The 14,876-nt window shown below is 39.2% G+C and overlaps 1 protein-coding gene across 2 annotated transcripts; it reads right to left on the reverse strand.

Annotated features, from left to right (window-relative positions):
* Nucleotides 1–2,222: 2,222 nt before the first annotated feature.
* Nucleotides 2,223–14,649, reverse strand: LOC112220012. 2 transcript variants are annotated; one of them, XM_024381551.2, is made up of 9 exons: nt 13,919–14,649; nt 7,236–7,532; nt 6,695–7,030; nt 6,325–6,436; nt 5,918–6,003; nt 5,651–5,691; nt 4,981–5,061; nt 2,723–2,768; nt 2,223–2,533 (listed from the first exon to the last, which is right to left on the reverse strand). In XM_024381551.2, exons 1-9 carry the CDS (start codon nt 13,971–13,973, stop codon nt 2,505–2,507), a joined length of 1,083 nt encoding a protein of 360 aa, XP_024237319.1. In that variant the 5' UTR covers nt 13,974–14,649; the 3' UTR covers nt 2,223–2,504. The 2 variants fall into 2 exon arrangements, with proteins under 2 accessions (XP_024237319.1, XP_024237318.1); XM_024381550.2 differs by lacking the exon at nt 13,919–14,649 and adding an exon at nt 7,813–7,961.
* Between the last annotated feature and the right edge of the window lie 227 nt (nt 14,650–14,876).

The following is a 14,876-nucleotide window of genomic DNA, read 5'->3' on the forward strand; positions in this document are numbered from 1 at the left end:
AATAGCATCGATTAGCCCCCGCAATATGCAACTCTTCAGGGAAGTCAGGAACCAATATACTCAGTCAGTTAGGGAAGCTAAGGCTAGCTTTTTCAAACAGAAATGTTCTTCCTGTTAATTAAAAAACGTTTTGGGACACTGTAAAGTCCATGGAGAATAAGAGCACCTTCTCCCAGCTGCCCACTGCACTGAGGATAGGAAACACTCACCACCGATAAATCTACGATAATCGATCATTTCAATAAGCATTTTTCCATGGCTGGCCATGCTTTTCACCTGGCTAGTCCAACCCCGGCCAACACCTCAGCCCCCCCTGCAGCAACTTGACCAAACCTCCCCCGCTTCTCCTTCACCCAAATTCAAACAGCTGATGTTCTGAAAGAGCTGCAAAATCTGGATCCCTTCAAATCAGCTGGGCAAGACAATCTGGACCCTCTCTTTATGAAATTAGCCTATTCAACCTCTCTTTCGTATCATCTGAGATCCCCAAAGATTGGAATGCTGCCGCGGTCATCCCTGTCTTCAAAGGGGGAGACACCTTAGACCCAAACTGTTGTAGACCTATATCCATCCTGCCCTGCCATTCTAAAATCATTGAAAGCCAAGTTAATAAACAGATCACCGACCATTTCGAATCCCACCATAGCATCTCCACTATGCAATCTGGTTTCCGAGCAGGTCATGGGTGCACCTGAGCCACGCTCAAGGTCCTAAACGATATCATAAACGCCATCGATGGTGCAGCCATATTCATCGACCTGGCCAAGGCTTTCGACTCTGTCAATCACCACATTCTTATCGGCAGACTCAATAGCCTTGGTTTCTCAAATGACTGCCTCACCAACTACTTCTCAGATAGAGTTCAGTGTGTCCAATTGGAGGGCCTGTTGTCCGGACCTCTGGCAGACTATGGGGGTGCCACAGGGCTCAATTCTCGGGCCAACTCTTTTCTCTGTATATATCAATGATGTCACTCTTGCTGATGGTGATTTTCTGATCCACCTCTATGCAGACACCATTCTGTATAAATCTGGCCCTTCTTTGGACACTGTGCTAACAAACCTCCAAATGAGCTTCAATGCCATACAACACTCCTTCCATGGCCTCCAACTGCTTTTAAATGCTAGTAAAACTAAGTGCATGCTCTTCAACCGATTGCCGCCCGCCTGCCCGACTAGCATCACTACTCTGGACAGTTCCGACCTAGAGTATGTGGAAAACTACAAATACCTAGGTGTCTGGTTAGACTAAACTCTCCTTCCAGACTCACATTAAGCATCTCCAATCCAAAATTAAATCTAGAATCGGCTTCCTATTTCGCAACAAAGCCTCCTTCACTCACGTCGCCAAACATACCCTCGTAAAACTGACTATCCTACCGATTCTGGACTTTGGCGATGTCATTTACAAAATAGCCCCCAAAACTCTACTCAGCACAGTGCCATCCATTTAATCACCAAAGCCCCGTATACTACCCACCACTGCAACCTCTATGCTCTCGTTGGCTGGCCCTCACGATATATCCTTGGCCAAACCCACTAGCTCCAGGTCATCTATAAGTCTTTGCTAGGTAAGCCCCGCTTCATCTCAGCTCACTGGTCACCATAGCAACACCCACCCGTAGCACGCATTCCAGCAGGTATATTGCACTGTTGGCATCCCCAAAGCCAACACTTCATTTGGCCGCCTTTCCTTCCAGTTCTCTGCTGCCAATGACAGGAACAAGTTGCAGAAATCTCTGAAGCTGGAGTCTTATATCTCCCTCTAACTTTAAGTGTCAGCTGTCAGAGCATCTTTTCCGATCACTGTACACAGCCAATCTGTAAAAAGCACACCTGACTACCTCATCCCCATATTACTTACCTCTTGCACCACGGTATCTCTACTTGCACATATATCACTCCAGTATTACTGCTAAGTTGAAATGTTGCCTCTATGGCCTATTTATTGCCTACCTCCCTACTCTTCTACATTTGCACACACTCTACAGAGAACTTTCTATTTTTCTTTTCCTTAGAGTTATTGACTGTACGTTTGTTTATGTGTAAATCTGTTGTCGCACTGCTATGCTTTATCTTGGCCAGGTCGCAGTTGTAAATGAGAACTTGTTAACTGACCTACTTGGTTAAATAAAGGTGAAATAAAATTAGATACAACAACAAATAGAAACTATTACATTTTATGGACTTGTTCAAGCCTACTTTTAACATACCAATACGAACTTCAATCCATTTTGCATTCAGCAACAGCTATTTATTTTGTACATTTAATATACACATTTGATCATGATCAGTTACAAGGGAAAAGGGCATTGAAAAGGGCTCATCAAAACGAGCACAGTAGACTGTCTTCAGTAGATTATGGACACAAGGAGACAGGTGGGTTAGGAGGTGTGGGCAGTAGCATATTGGAGGCAGATAGATGGTCATGACTCATGTTGTGACACAGGAAGGGGAGTGGTCTGTCCTTCCAGGATAAGGGCTCTTTGGGACCAAGATCTTCACTCAGTCAGTCACTGCTGTGTTGCTGCCCTCTGGACAGAAAGTAGTTTGTTGTACAATACAGGCATGTTATAGAAATAATGATAACAATGTAGTCAGTCTCTGTATGACGAGGTTAAAAAGTGTTACTAAAGAGTGATGTATGGTCTTGTCTGTTTGTTTCTTTATTAAGAGATTGGCATCATCCGTGTAGGTAAATGAGAAGATAAATCAACACTGACCTGTGGGGTGTAGGACTAGTGAGCTGTAGACCACATATGGTTGTCCCTAGAAGAGAGGAGGGACACAGGCAGAGAGGTGAAGGACAATGTGATGGAGTGTAGGCTACAGCTTGGAAACACTAACCATTTGTTGCAGAATAGCTGAAATGGGGATGAGATACATTAAGACATTAACACTGTTTACTGCATAACACATTTTCAGTGTATAAAACCTATACACCAATGATTGACAAAGCATGGACCACAAAACCCTTAAGTCATCTCAATCTCTCCTAAACAAAATAAATACCCAAAAAACCCACCTGTGGCCCTGTCCTCAGAGAGGCTGTTGAAATGGTTCCTTCATTTAAATACTTCAGAATTACATTAGACCACAAGCTCACCTTTGAGCAACACACCACTGAAATAAGACGTCCCAGCAACGTGTCTGCTACCACATGCTCACACCACAATAAACTATTAAGGATCCACGACACGGCATCTAAACTGATTGGACTCTACACTCCAAAACGGTTCCTTAATGAAGGAGCTATCCAGCATAAAACCCACCACATGATCTCCAGTCCAGACCACCAACTCCACCACTGCTTTGATCTTCTCCCATCAGGTCAGAGATATGACTATTAAATATCTCACTGCAGGCTTCAGGAGGCGTTTCATCCCAGGGACCATCACAATTATAAACAGTTCCATGTATCTTCCTCCTATGGGCAGGTGGGTGGTGCTATTTATGTCAGACTTGTTTGTTTCCTGATATTCCCCTTATTGGACAATAAACCTGATATGTGACTTCATCGATAACCCCACCGGTCTGCCACATAGCTGACAGTACAAGACAGATGCATTTATATTTTTCTTCAGTGGAGATTAAATTGTAACATTTAAAGTGTTGGTCCCATGTTTCATGAGCTAATATAAAAAGATCCCAGAAATGTTTCTTATGAACAAAAAGTTCAGTGCACATTGTGCTGGGAATAATAAAAGGTTCCTCTAAAATGTGCAGTTGTGTCACAACGCCACAGATCTCATATTTTGAGGGAGCATGCAATTGGCATGCCGACTGCAGGAATGTCCACCAGAGCTCTTGCCATATACTTGAATGTTCATTTCTCTACTATAAGCCACGTCCAATTATGTTTTAAATAATTTGGCAGGGCGTTCAACCGGCCTCACAACCGCAGACCATGTGCATTGCGGCGTGCGATTTGCTGATGTCAAAGTTGTGAACAGAGTGCCCCATGGTGGCGGTGGGTTTATGCTACGGACATCAAACGCAATTGCATTTTATCGATGGCAATTTGAATGTACAGAGATACGACGCGATCCTGAGTCCCATTGTCATGCCATTCATCCATCACCTCATGTTAATGCACAACCCCATGTCGCAAGGATCTGTACACATTTCCTAGAGGCTAAAAATGTCCTAGATTTTCCATGGCCTGTATACTCAGACATGTCACGCATTGAGCTAGTTTGGGATGCTGTACAACAGAGAGTTCTATTTCCCACCAATATTAAGTTACTTGTGGGACATCATTCCACAATCAACAGTCTGATCAACTCTGAAGGAGATGTAGCGCTGCAAGAGGAAAAGGGTGGTCATACCAGATACTGACTGGTTTTCTGATCCACACCCCTACCTTTTCTTTAAGTATCTCTGAATTCCCAGTCATGTGAAATCTATAGATTAGGGTCAATTTATTTATTTAAATTGACTGATTTTCTTATATGAACTGCAAATAAGGCATTTATAATCTTGTTCAGTTTATTAACATCAAATCAGTTTATTTGTCACGTGCGCCGAATACAACAGGTGCAGACCTTAGTGAGATGCTTACTTACAGGCTATAACCAACACTGCAATTTATAAGTTAAAAAAAAGGTATTAGGTGAATAGATAATTAAGACATTGGTAAAGAAATAAAACAGTAAATAGACAGTGAAAAATAACAGTAGCGAGGCTATATAAAAAGGCCCCAGTTAGTGGTTCTGATTGAGGTAGTATGTACATGTAGATATGGTTAAAGTGGCTGTGCATATATGATAAACAGAGTAACAGCAGCGTAAAAGAGGGGTTTGGGGGGGGGACACAAACACAATGCAGATAGTCCAGGTAGCCATTTGATTACCTGTTCAGGAGTCTTATGGCTTGGGAATGAAAGCTTTTGAGAAGCCTTTTGGTCCGAGACTTGGTGCTCTGGTACCGCTTGCCATGCGGAGGTAGAGAGAACAGTCTATGATCAGAATTGCAGCCTTACCTTGGTCTGTAGATTTAGCTGGTTCCTCCTCTTGGGGACAACAGTGCTGTATGTCACATCATCATCAGCATGAAATGGGTCCTGACAGTTGATGGTAAAAACAAAGGGGGTTGATGATAAAAACGTATCAGTCTACATGTATGAGATACCTTTGTACATTTACATAATCCACAATATAAAGCATGTATTTGTTTTAACAACATTGAGATATGACCTTTCTTTCTCTCAAACAGCACAGTATCAGTCAGGTTAAATAGGAACAGCACAGTATCAGTCAGGTTATATAGGAACAGCACAGTATCAGTCAGGTTATATAGGAACAGCACAGTGAAGCAACTTAGGCCTACTGTGTCTGCAAAGCCAAACAGGAAATCACAACACCTTAGCTGCTCGCTAACTGCTGCTCGCTATAGATCAGATTATTAGCTCAACACTGCAATCTACTTTGCGAAACTCAAATCACACCGTCTCTACAGTTCTTGGTATTTTTGACTGTAAATATAGAGTTAACGGTTATAGATTGTACAGTTACAATGGACATGAAGAACTAATTTGTGATTTAAGTCCATCTGATGTTCATGTCCTGTCCATGGCCATGTCCTGCATTTTTCACAGACAGTGGGTTACCCACAAGGCCTTGAGACAGATGTGAGGAACATGTGTAGCCTACCACTGAGGTGTTTGTTGTCTGGTCCATGGCCTTATTGTCCTCTGGAATAAAGAAATATACATTATTAGAGACCTATGAGATACACTAGAACAATACTGAATAAATTCACCATAGAAGAGTTATACTTTTTAGTCTCCTCATATGTCAAGATTCACTGTTTATAACATAGGCTAACAGTTGTCATCAAGGAAAAGATTTGTCGCCTGAAATTATCTCCAAAATCAAACATTACTTTTTCATTACAGTTATTATAGAATGAATACTTACTATACTTCCACATCTTCCATGTGACTAGAACACCAGATACCACCAACATGCCCAGAGGAATCAGTAGGACATTTAGATCTATAGAACTGATAGTAATACTGTGTTTATTGTACAGTCATTAAAACAGATTTTTTAAATATATATTTCTCCTGCTATGACAAAATGGAAACATTTGTTCAGCTCTTCACACCTTTTGTGTGAGAAACTTGGCCATACAAGAATAGAAGGCTGCTACTTCTACAAACCACAGAGGTGGGAGGAAGTGGTATATGCCTATAACAATCTTGGCCTTATGTGCCCTAAATTCTAGTGTGAAAAACAGAAAATGTTAATAACTTTCTGCATATTTCTATTGTCATCAATTTGGAAGAGTAAGTGTTAAATACAGCTGAATGAGTGATAATTACCTCATGGTGACCTTCTCCTTGCCCCCCTCAGGTCCTTGGACTGTGTTGTCAGTCTGAACAGGCTCAGCAGTTGGAGAGAAAGAGGATTGTTCAGTGGTTGGGGCTTGGGTTGCTGTGAGGTAAAAACAACAATGTCATGATGACTGGTGTACCAGAGAGACAGGGTAGACTGAACTGTAACAGTGGCCAAGCTATGACCTTGTTCAGCTTATTTAATTTACCCCAATATGTGGATTTTAACTTAGTGTTAGCACCAATAAGTACATCAAAAAGTTTTAAATCAGGTTGCAATCCAATTTGTTTCAGATGACAAGCCAGGATAAACCAGGTTAATACTTAATTCTACAGTATCTGATTGTTCTCTACTCACTGGTCACAGTGGTGGTACGTTGTGTGGTAGTTTGTTGTCTGACAGTGATGTGAACAGGCATTATAAGGTCTCCCACTTCACACCTGTACCAGCCAGTGTTCTCCGGCTTCAGTCCACCCTTAGTCACCGTTAAGACATTTCTTCTGGTGGAATCAGTGGTCTGCTGTAGGGTCACTGATGTTTCACTTATAGTCCCAGAATTCCCATCCATACAGGAGACACTGCCACCAATCCTGCACCACTTAATATTTACAGTGACACTACAGTAACAATTTACAATGACACTCCCTCCAACTCCTGTCACCTCCTGTTGGTCCACATAGAGTTCTGGAGTACCTGAACAGAGGTACAGACACCAAAGGTCCTGAGTGAGCAAGTGTTTTTTGTAACAACTGACCAAATATCATAATGATGATATGATGGTTAAAGAACAGAAAGTAGACGTACACCAACATTCCTCATAGTGATACAATAGTGATACCAGTAAATGTAACCAGAACACCAGTCATGTAATCATGTGGAAGAGTTGCAGGGATCTTACCTGGAATGACAGATAGGTGGAAACTTTTTATAATGACATCTGATCCACCATTGATCTCCACAGCACAGCGGTAACGTCCAGAGTCCTCTGTCCTCAGATCAGTCATGGTCACAGTGAAGGTTTGCTTGATGTAATGAGAGATTGAGGCCTTATTTATGCTCTTAGAATGTACACCAGGGAAGCATCTTTGAAAATAATGTACTTTACACAAGTATTTCACATGTGTTTTGTATCTCAGATCATAGCGACATGGGATGGTGATGGAGCCTCCTGTCTTCACAGACACACGATAAGCACCTGTAGACAACAGAAAACACCTTAGATTGGAATTCAAGCAAATTCTCACAGCATGAAAATGATATGTAATCTAGAACACATAATACAGGAAGTGTTATTGATGAGACAAGCTACTGTTCCTGTCTTCAGAGTTTCAGCATGTGTCCAGTCCCAGTACCTGACCGCAACTTCAGCACTTCATAGAAACATGTTACATTTTGTTGTTGTTGTTGTTGTTGGCCTATCCAAAAATAACCTTGTTGTGCAGCTTTTTCCCGTTACTTTCACATTCTAAACCTACAGTTGAAGTTGGTGTCCCGTCCGTTATAGCGATGAGACCAAGACGCAGCGTGATGAGAATACATCTTTAATGAAATGAAGAAACTTAAACTTACAAAAACACTGTGACGGTATATAATAATGCTGACACAGGGAACTAAACATAGACAATCACCCACAAAATACTCAAGGAATATGGCTGTCTAAATATGGTTCCCAATCAGAGACAACGATAAACAGCTGCCTCTAATTGAGAACCAATCTAGATAACCATAGACATACAAAACACCTAGACTAGTCAACAACCCCATAAACAAACTAAAAACCCTAGATAGGATAAAAACACAACAAACCACCCCTTGTCGCACCCTGACCTAACCAAAATAATAAAGAAAACAAATATAACTAAGGTCAGGGCGTGACAGTTGGAAGTTTACATACACTTAGGTTGGAGTCATTAAAACTCATTTTTCATTGACTCCACAAATTTCTTGTAACAAACTATAGTTTTGGCAAGTCGGTTAGGACATCTACTTTGTGCATGACACAAGTCATTTTAACAACAATTGTTTACAGGCAGATTATTTCACTTATAATTCACTGTATCACAATTCCAGTAGGTCATAAGTTTACATACACTAAGTTGACTGTGCCTTTAAACAGCTTGGAATATTCCAGCAAATGATGTCATGGCTTTAGAAGCTTCTGATAGGTTAATTGACATCATTTGAGTCAATTGGAGGTGGACCTGTGGATGTATTTCAAGGCCTACCTTCACAGTGCCTCTTTGCTTGACATCATGGGAAAATCAAAAGAAATCAGCCAAGACCTCAGAAAAAAAATTGGAGACCTCCACAAGTCTGGTTCATCATTGGGAGCAATTTCCAAACGCCTGAAGGTACCACGTTCATCTGTACAAACAATAGTACGCAAGTATAAACACCATGGAGACAGCAGTCATACCACTCAGGAAGGAGACGCGTTCTGTCTCCTAGAGATGAACGTACTTTGGTGCGAAAAGTGCAAATCAATCCCAGAACAACAGCAGAACCTTGTGAAGATGCTTGAGGAAATAGATGCAAAAATATCTATATCCACAGTAAAACAAGTCCTATATCAACATAACCTGAAAGGCCGCTCAGCAAGGAAGAAGCCACTGTTTCAAAACCGCCATAAAAAAGCCAGACTAGGGTTTGCAACTGCACATGGGGACAAAGATCGTAGTTTTTGGAGAAATGTCCTCTGGTCCGATGAAACAAAAATAGAATTGTTTGGACATAATGACCATCGTTATGTTTGGAGCAAAAAGAGGGAGGCTTGCAAGCTGAAGAACACCATCCCAACCGTGAAGCACTGGGTGGCAGCATCATGTTGTGGGGGTGCTTTGCTGCAGAGGGACTGGTGCACTAAACAAAATAGATGGCATGAGGTAGGAAAATTATGTGGATATATTGAAGTAACATCTCAAGACACCAGTCAGGAAGTTAAAACTTGGTTGAAAATGGGTCTTCCAAATGGACAATGACCCAAAGCATACATCCAAAGTTGTGGCAAAATGGCTTAAGGACAACCAAGTCAAATTATTGGAGTGGCCATCAACAGCCCTGACCTCAATCCTATAGAAAATTTGTGGGCAGAATTCATGTGTGAGCAAGGAGGCCTACAAACCTGACTCAGTTAAACCAGTTCTGTCAGGAGGAATGGGCCAAAACTTTTGACCCAAGTTAAACAATTTAAAAGCAATGCTACCAAATACTAATTGAGTGTATATAAACGTCTGACCCACTGGGAATGTGATGAAATAAATAAAAGATTAAATAAATCATTCTCTCTGCTATTATTCTGAAATTTCACATTCTTAAAACAAAGTGGTGATCCTAACTGACCTAAGACAGGGAATTTTTACAAGGATAAAATGTCAGGAATTGTGAAAAACTGAGTTTAAATGTATTTGGCTGCGGTGTATGTAGACTTCAACTGTATATATAGTGTTTTCAGTAAGAACTATTATAGATCATGGGCTTCTAATCCCACCCCTAAACTGCTCTCAGTCCATCCCACCTATCGGGTAGGCCGTCATAGTTAATTAAGAACAAATTCTTATTTACAATCTTTCCTAGTTAAATAAAGGTTACATTTAATAATGAATCATTAAAATCTATGTAAATCACCCTCTGATTTTTTATATGTGCCATATATATTTCAACTGTGCTCTGATGTTTCACATACATTCTATACCTGTCTAATCACTTAGTGTCTACAGATTGTAAATTAATGATGAATATTTTAACTAAGAGTATTATTATATTGTTGATTGATTGACCACGGCCTTCCAAATCTCCCAACAGTGCTACCTGTAGAGTTAGTTTCAGGTAACTGTTATGATTTTTCAGCGACTCCTGAACGTGTGACCATAAAAAAGCTACATAGGGGCAACACCAGAATAAGTGACATAATGATTCTGTCTCTTCGCAGCAAAATCTGCAGAGCTGAGATGGTTGCATGTGCCATTAACATAACATTTTGTTGGTGGAAATAATTGTATATAATTGTAATTTTAAAAAATGTAATCCAGCATTGTTTTGTGTATCAGTTCATAAACCGTGTTCTATGGAATCAGAATCCCCCATTTCTCCCCCTTCCACTTGCCTCTTCCATTTTCGTGGTATTGTTGCAATCAGTTGGTTGTAATTTTGGATAGAGCCAACTTTTCCATATATTTTTATTAACTGCACTTGTGACATAACTCCACCTTTCTTATTCATAATATCATTAATAAAGATAAATAAAACATTGTGTTCCATAAATAATGTTAACATATTTTTTTTTACCATGTTTGACGTTAATCATAATATTTGTATTTTCTGGAGGATGAAACTGGAATTGCAGCAAGCTTTGTTTGGCTTGTTTTAGAAAGGGTGATATTTTGAAAATTCAATTTTCAATTAACTGATAATGAGAGTTTTTAATCTGGATAAGGGGTAAAAATACATTTTTGAACAAGGGGTGAGACAATCTTATTAATCTACTTGATAACAAGTTCGGCTTTAAGTACACCTTTTGTATGACTGATGCTTTTAGTAAGAGGTGTACTGCTTTAACATTTAATAATTTTAGCTCCCCCAAACTGATATTAATTTTAAATTTTAAATTTGTATGGCTTGCCATTCCAAATATAGTGAAATGTTTTTTGCTCATTTAATTTGAAAAACAAATTATTCAGCATAGGCAGCTCCATAAACTGGGATACGACTAAATAATGAATCAGGGTGATTGTTCTACAAATACAGGTATTTACCTGTCCATGCTAGCAAGATCTTGTCTATTTTTTCTAACTTTATATTGAAATTTGTTTTAGGGAGTTAACTTATTTCTTTAGGGATATGAATACTGAGTACCTCAACTTCAAGTCAGACAATGTTATTGGTAAATTACACAGTAATGTAAAAGCACTATTTTTGGGGAATCCAATGCTTAGTTATCATTGTAATCCAGAGAGGCTAGAAAAATGATCTATATTCTCTATGAGGCTGTGCAGGGATCCAGAATGCAGATTTAAGAGGAAACATGAGTCATCAGCGTACAATGACATCTTTGTTTTTAAGCACTGGATTACTAGCCCCTCTATATTATTGTTGGATCTGATTTTAATAGCTAACATTTTGATGGCCATAATAAATAGATACACCAGCAGTGGACAACCTTGTTTTAGTCCTCTTGACAGCTTAATACTTTTTGAGAAGTAGCCATTATTTATTATTTTACACCTAAGGTTACTATACATAACTCTAACCCATTGTATAACATATTCTCCAACATTTAAATAGTCCTGGCATGTTAATATAAATTTTAGTCATACATTAAAAGCTTCCTATATTTTGTGTTCTATTGTTTCGAGTACTGTTCTTATACAATCTCCAATGTATCGTCAATGTAAAAAACCTGTCTGATCAGATTGAATAATATCCAACAACACCTTTTTAATTCAATGTGCTATGCATTTTGGATAACAACACTGAAGTGTATAAAGGCCTCCAGTTTTTTAGGTGGACTGGACTGTTTTAATAAATTGTTATTATTTAATGTCATCACCCCTGGAGAGTTTCTTTTCCTATGCCAGAAATATATTTCACCGTCAGAAGTTGTGCCTTTTCAAATCATGTCTAATTAATTGAACTGGTCACTGGTGGGCCCCAATCAAGTTGTAGTAACATCAAGGATGATCAATGGAAACAGAATGTACCTGAGCTCAATTTCCAGTCTCATAGCGAACGGTCTGAATACTTGTGTAAATAAGGTATTTCTGTTTTTAATTTTTAACACATTTGCAACATTTTCTAAGTACCTGTTTTTGCTTCGTCATTATGGGATATTGATGAGGAAAAAAATGAATTTAATCCATTTTAGAACAAGGCTGTAACATTTAACGCAGTGTTAACCAGCCAGCCGTGCGTTAGCAGAGTTAACAGAACCCGTTGACACACCCAACCCAAATTGCCGGTGAATATTTCCTTTGTATGTTTGAGATTGAGATTTATTGTTGACATGGTGTTAAAAAGATAGTGATACCAATTGTTATAGGATCACATAGTCCCACTCCAGTAGAGAACCTAGACAGGTTATTAACCCTCTTCCTCTATCAAAACTTTATCCTATCCTACTGTAGCCCCACAGAGCTGTCAATATTCTTTTATCTTAAATTCTATTTGTTACGATTCACATCGGCCAACAGGACAGCACAGTAAAACAGCCAATGTCGAGTCTCACAGCAAACGGTCTGAATACTTAAGTAAATAAGGCATTTCTGTTTTTTGTTTTCAATACATTTACAAAAATGTTTAAAACCTGTTTTCACTTTGTCATTATGGGGTATTGTATGTAGATTGATGAGGATTTGTATTTATTTAATACATTTTTGAATAAGACTGTAGTGTAACAAATTGTGGAAAAATACTTTCCGAATGCATTGTATCTGCTCGGAGCCTTTTGAGAGTGGGTAGGGCACATCATCTCTCCACTATTTCATGGGGAAATGTCTCATTAATAGAGAACGGTGTGTTCTTCAGCTCCCTACCCAGTTGTAGCAAGGCAATCTTAATTTTGAAGTGAGTTAGCCTATTCATTTTGTATTGAGTTAGCCAAGCTAATATCTGACAGTAGGACGGTGCCTTCCCTCCCCTGTGCCACGCAAACTGTGAGCCCTTTGAAAATAATTTGTGTCCACCTGTTCGTCCTTCATCTTGAGATTGTTTAATGAAAACCTTGACTTATTTCTCAGTTGCCTAATCGTTTTTATCCTCATTTATTGCCAGTATTACTATATTAGTCTTCATACTTCTACACTTCAGATTAAGTAATTCTTTTTTAAATTGTGTTATTAACATACCATTGCTTCTCCGTAGTGCAGTGTTCCGCAACTGGTGGCCTACGAGACAAATTTGACCCGCAGTTGATTTTGCCCCCCAATTTTATGAACAAAATGTATTTAGAGACTGTAAAGAGACCAGAAAATCAGCTCAAAGTGTTTTTAATTTTGGATATCTGTTCAATAGTATTACCATGCATAATAGAGATATATATGTACACACATGTAAGCAAGGTTTGAAGTGATTATGTTTTAGTCATCTGTTTCGGCTTCTTGTGGTCAATTTGCAGTTTATAATTTATTTGTAATTATGTTCCGGCCCCCTGACCATCCACTCAAGAAAAGATCAGCCCGCAGCTGGATCTAGTTGATGATCCTTGCCGTAGTGGCTTTTAGGGAGTCCACGGTGGTTTTCAATAACTTATTTTCAGCTCGTATTTCTTCCATAATTTTATGCTGTAAATCCATTATTGCTGTAATCCATTGTTATAAAAACCTCTTCTTCCATTGTTACATTTGGAAGCTTAGATGGTGGCTTCCCTTCAGTTTCACTCAAGGAAAGTTCTGCTCTTGTTCGCTTCGATGTGTTGATCAAAGTGTTGATCAATAAATAGTTGAAGGTTCTCTACATTATCCAGAATGTTTGTTTTCAAGTTATCAGATAATTCTCAATTTTACAATTAATTCATGGGACAAGCTGTATGTATCTATCACGCTGCCACTTGCCACATAATTTTTCCCCTAAAGAACTTGTTACCCTTACCTGAGTGTCTGGAGAAGATGAGGAGGAGGATGGAGAGGGAGAGATGAGAAGCCATTTCTGGGTATGTGTCTCTGTATGTTACATGCTACCAATGTGCAATGTGTGTGTCAAGGACCAAGGAACCAAAGAGAATGACTGAACTTCCTAATAGTTATAGCTGTCTTTAAGTCTCTTCCTGCTTCTGTTTGAGTGTCTATGCCCCCCTCAGTGGCAGATAAACACTATTACATCTATCAACTAGTTGTAACATAAGGCTCTAAGGCTCTACAATTGATCTTTGTATTTTATTAGCACATTTTTAGATGTTACATCAAATAAAATCACTTATAATGTTAATAAAGATGGATGACCCGGCAGCCTATTTAGTTGGTGTTGAGCAGCAACAGTTGAGATGGAGTCAGAGGTTCAGGTGCAAAAAATATATAATTTATTTAAAAGTGCAGGTGATCTTTTTGGTATATGAATAAACTATGAACTCACTTTGTTGTAGACTCTTCACGTTAACAGAGACGGTACTCTGGTTGATGTCGTGAGAGATTGAGGCCTTATCAGTGCTCTTGGGATAGTCAGTGCCCACTACATAAGAGCACATATCCTGGTAATACCCTTGACACAAGTATTTCACGTTTTTTATGTTAACGTTTTTTATGTAATCCTGATGATAGGGACATCAAATTTGATTTGTAACATGCCCAAATACAACAGGTTTAGACGATGCTTACTTATGAGCCCCTAACCAACGATGCAGTACAAGAAATAGATTTAAGAAAATATTTACTAAATAAACTAAAGTAAAAACTAACCTAAAAAGTAACACAATAAAATTACAATAACGAGGCTATATACAGGCGGTACCGGTACCGAGTCAATGTGCGGGGTTACAGGTTAGTCAAGGTCATTTGTACATGTAGGTAGGGGTAAAGTGCGGGGGGTCAATGTAAATAGTCCGCATGGCCAT

The sequence above is a fragment of the Oncorhynchus tshawytscha genome, linkage group LG20, assembly GCF_018296145.1.
Source record: "Oncorhynchus tshawytscha isolate Ot180627B linkage group LG20, Otsh_v2.0, whole genome shotgun sequence".
Lineage (NCBI taxonomy): Eukaryota > Metazoa > Chordata > Actinopteri > Salmoniformes > Salmonidae > Oncorhynchus > Oncorhynchus tshawytscha.

Coding starts and splice junctions, on each gene's coding strand:
- LOC112220012 (XM_024381550.2), bottom strand. CDS start 7,876: ATGTATTCTCATCACGCTGCGTCTTGGTCTCATCGCTATAACGGACGG. Junction 7,533..7,812: donor ACGGGACACCAACTTCAACT/GTAGGTTTAGAA, acceptor TGTTGTCTACAG/GTGCTTATCGTGTGTCTGTG. Junction 5,062..5,650: donor AGACAACAAACACCTCAGTG/GTAGGCTACACA, acceptor ATCAACTGTCAG/GACCCATTTCATGCTGATGA.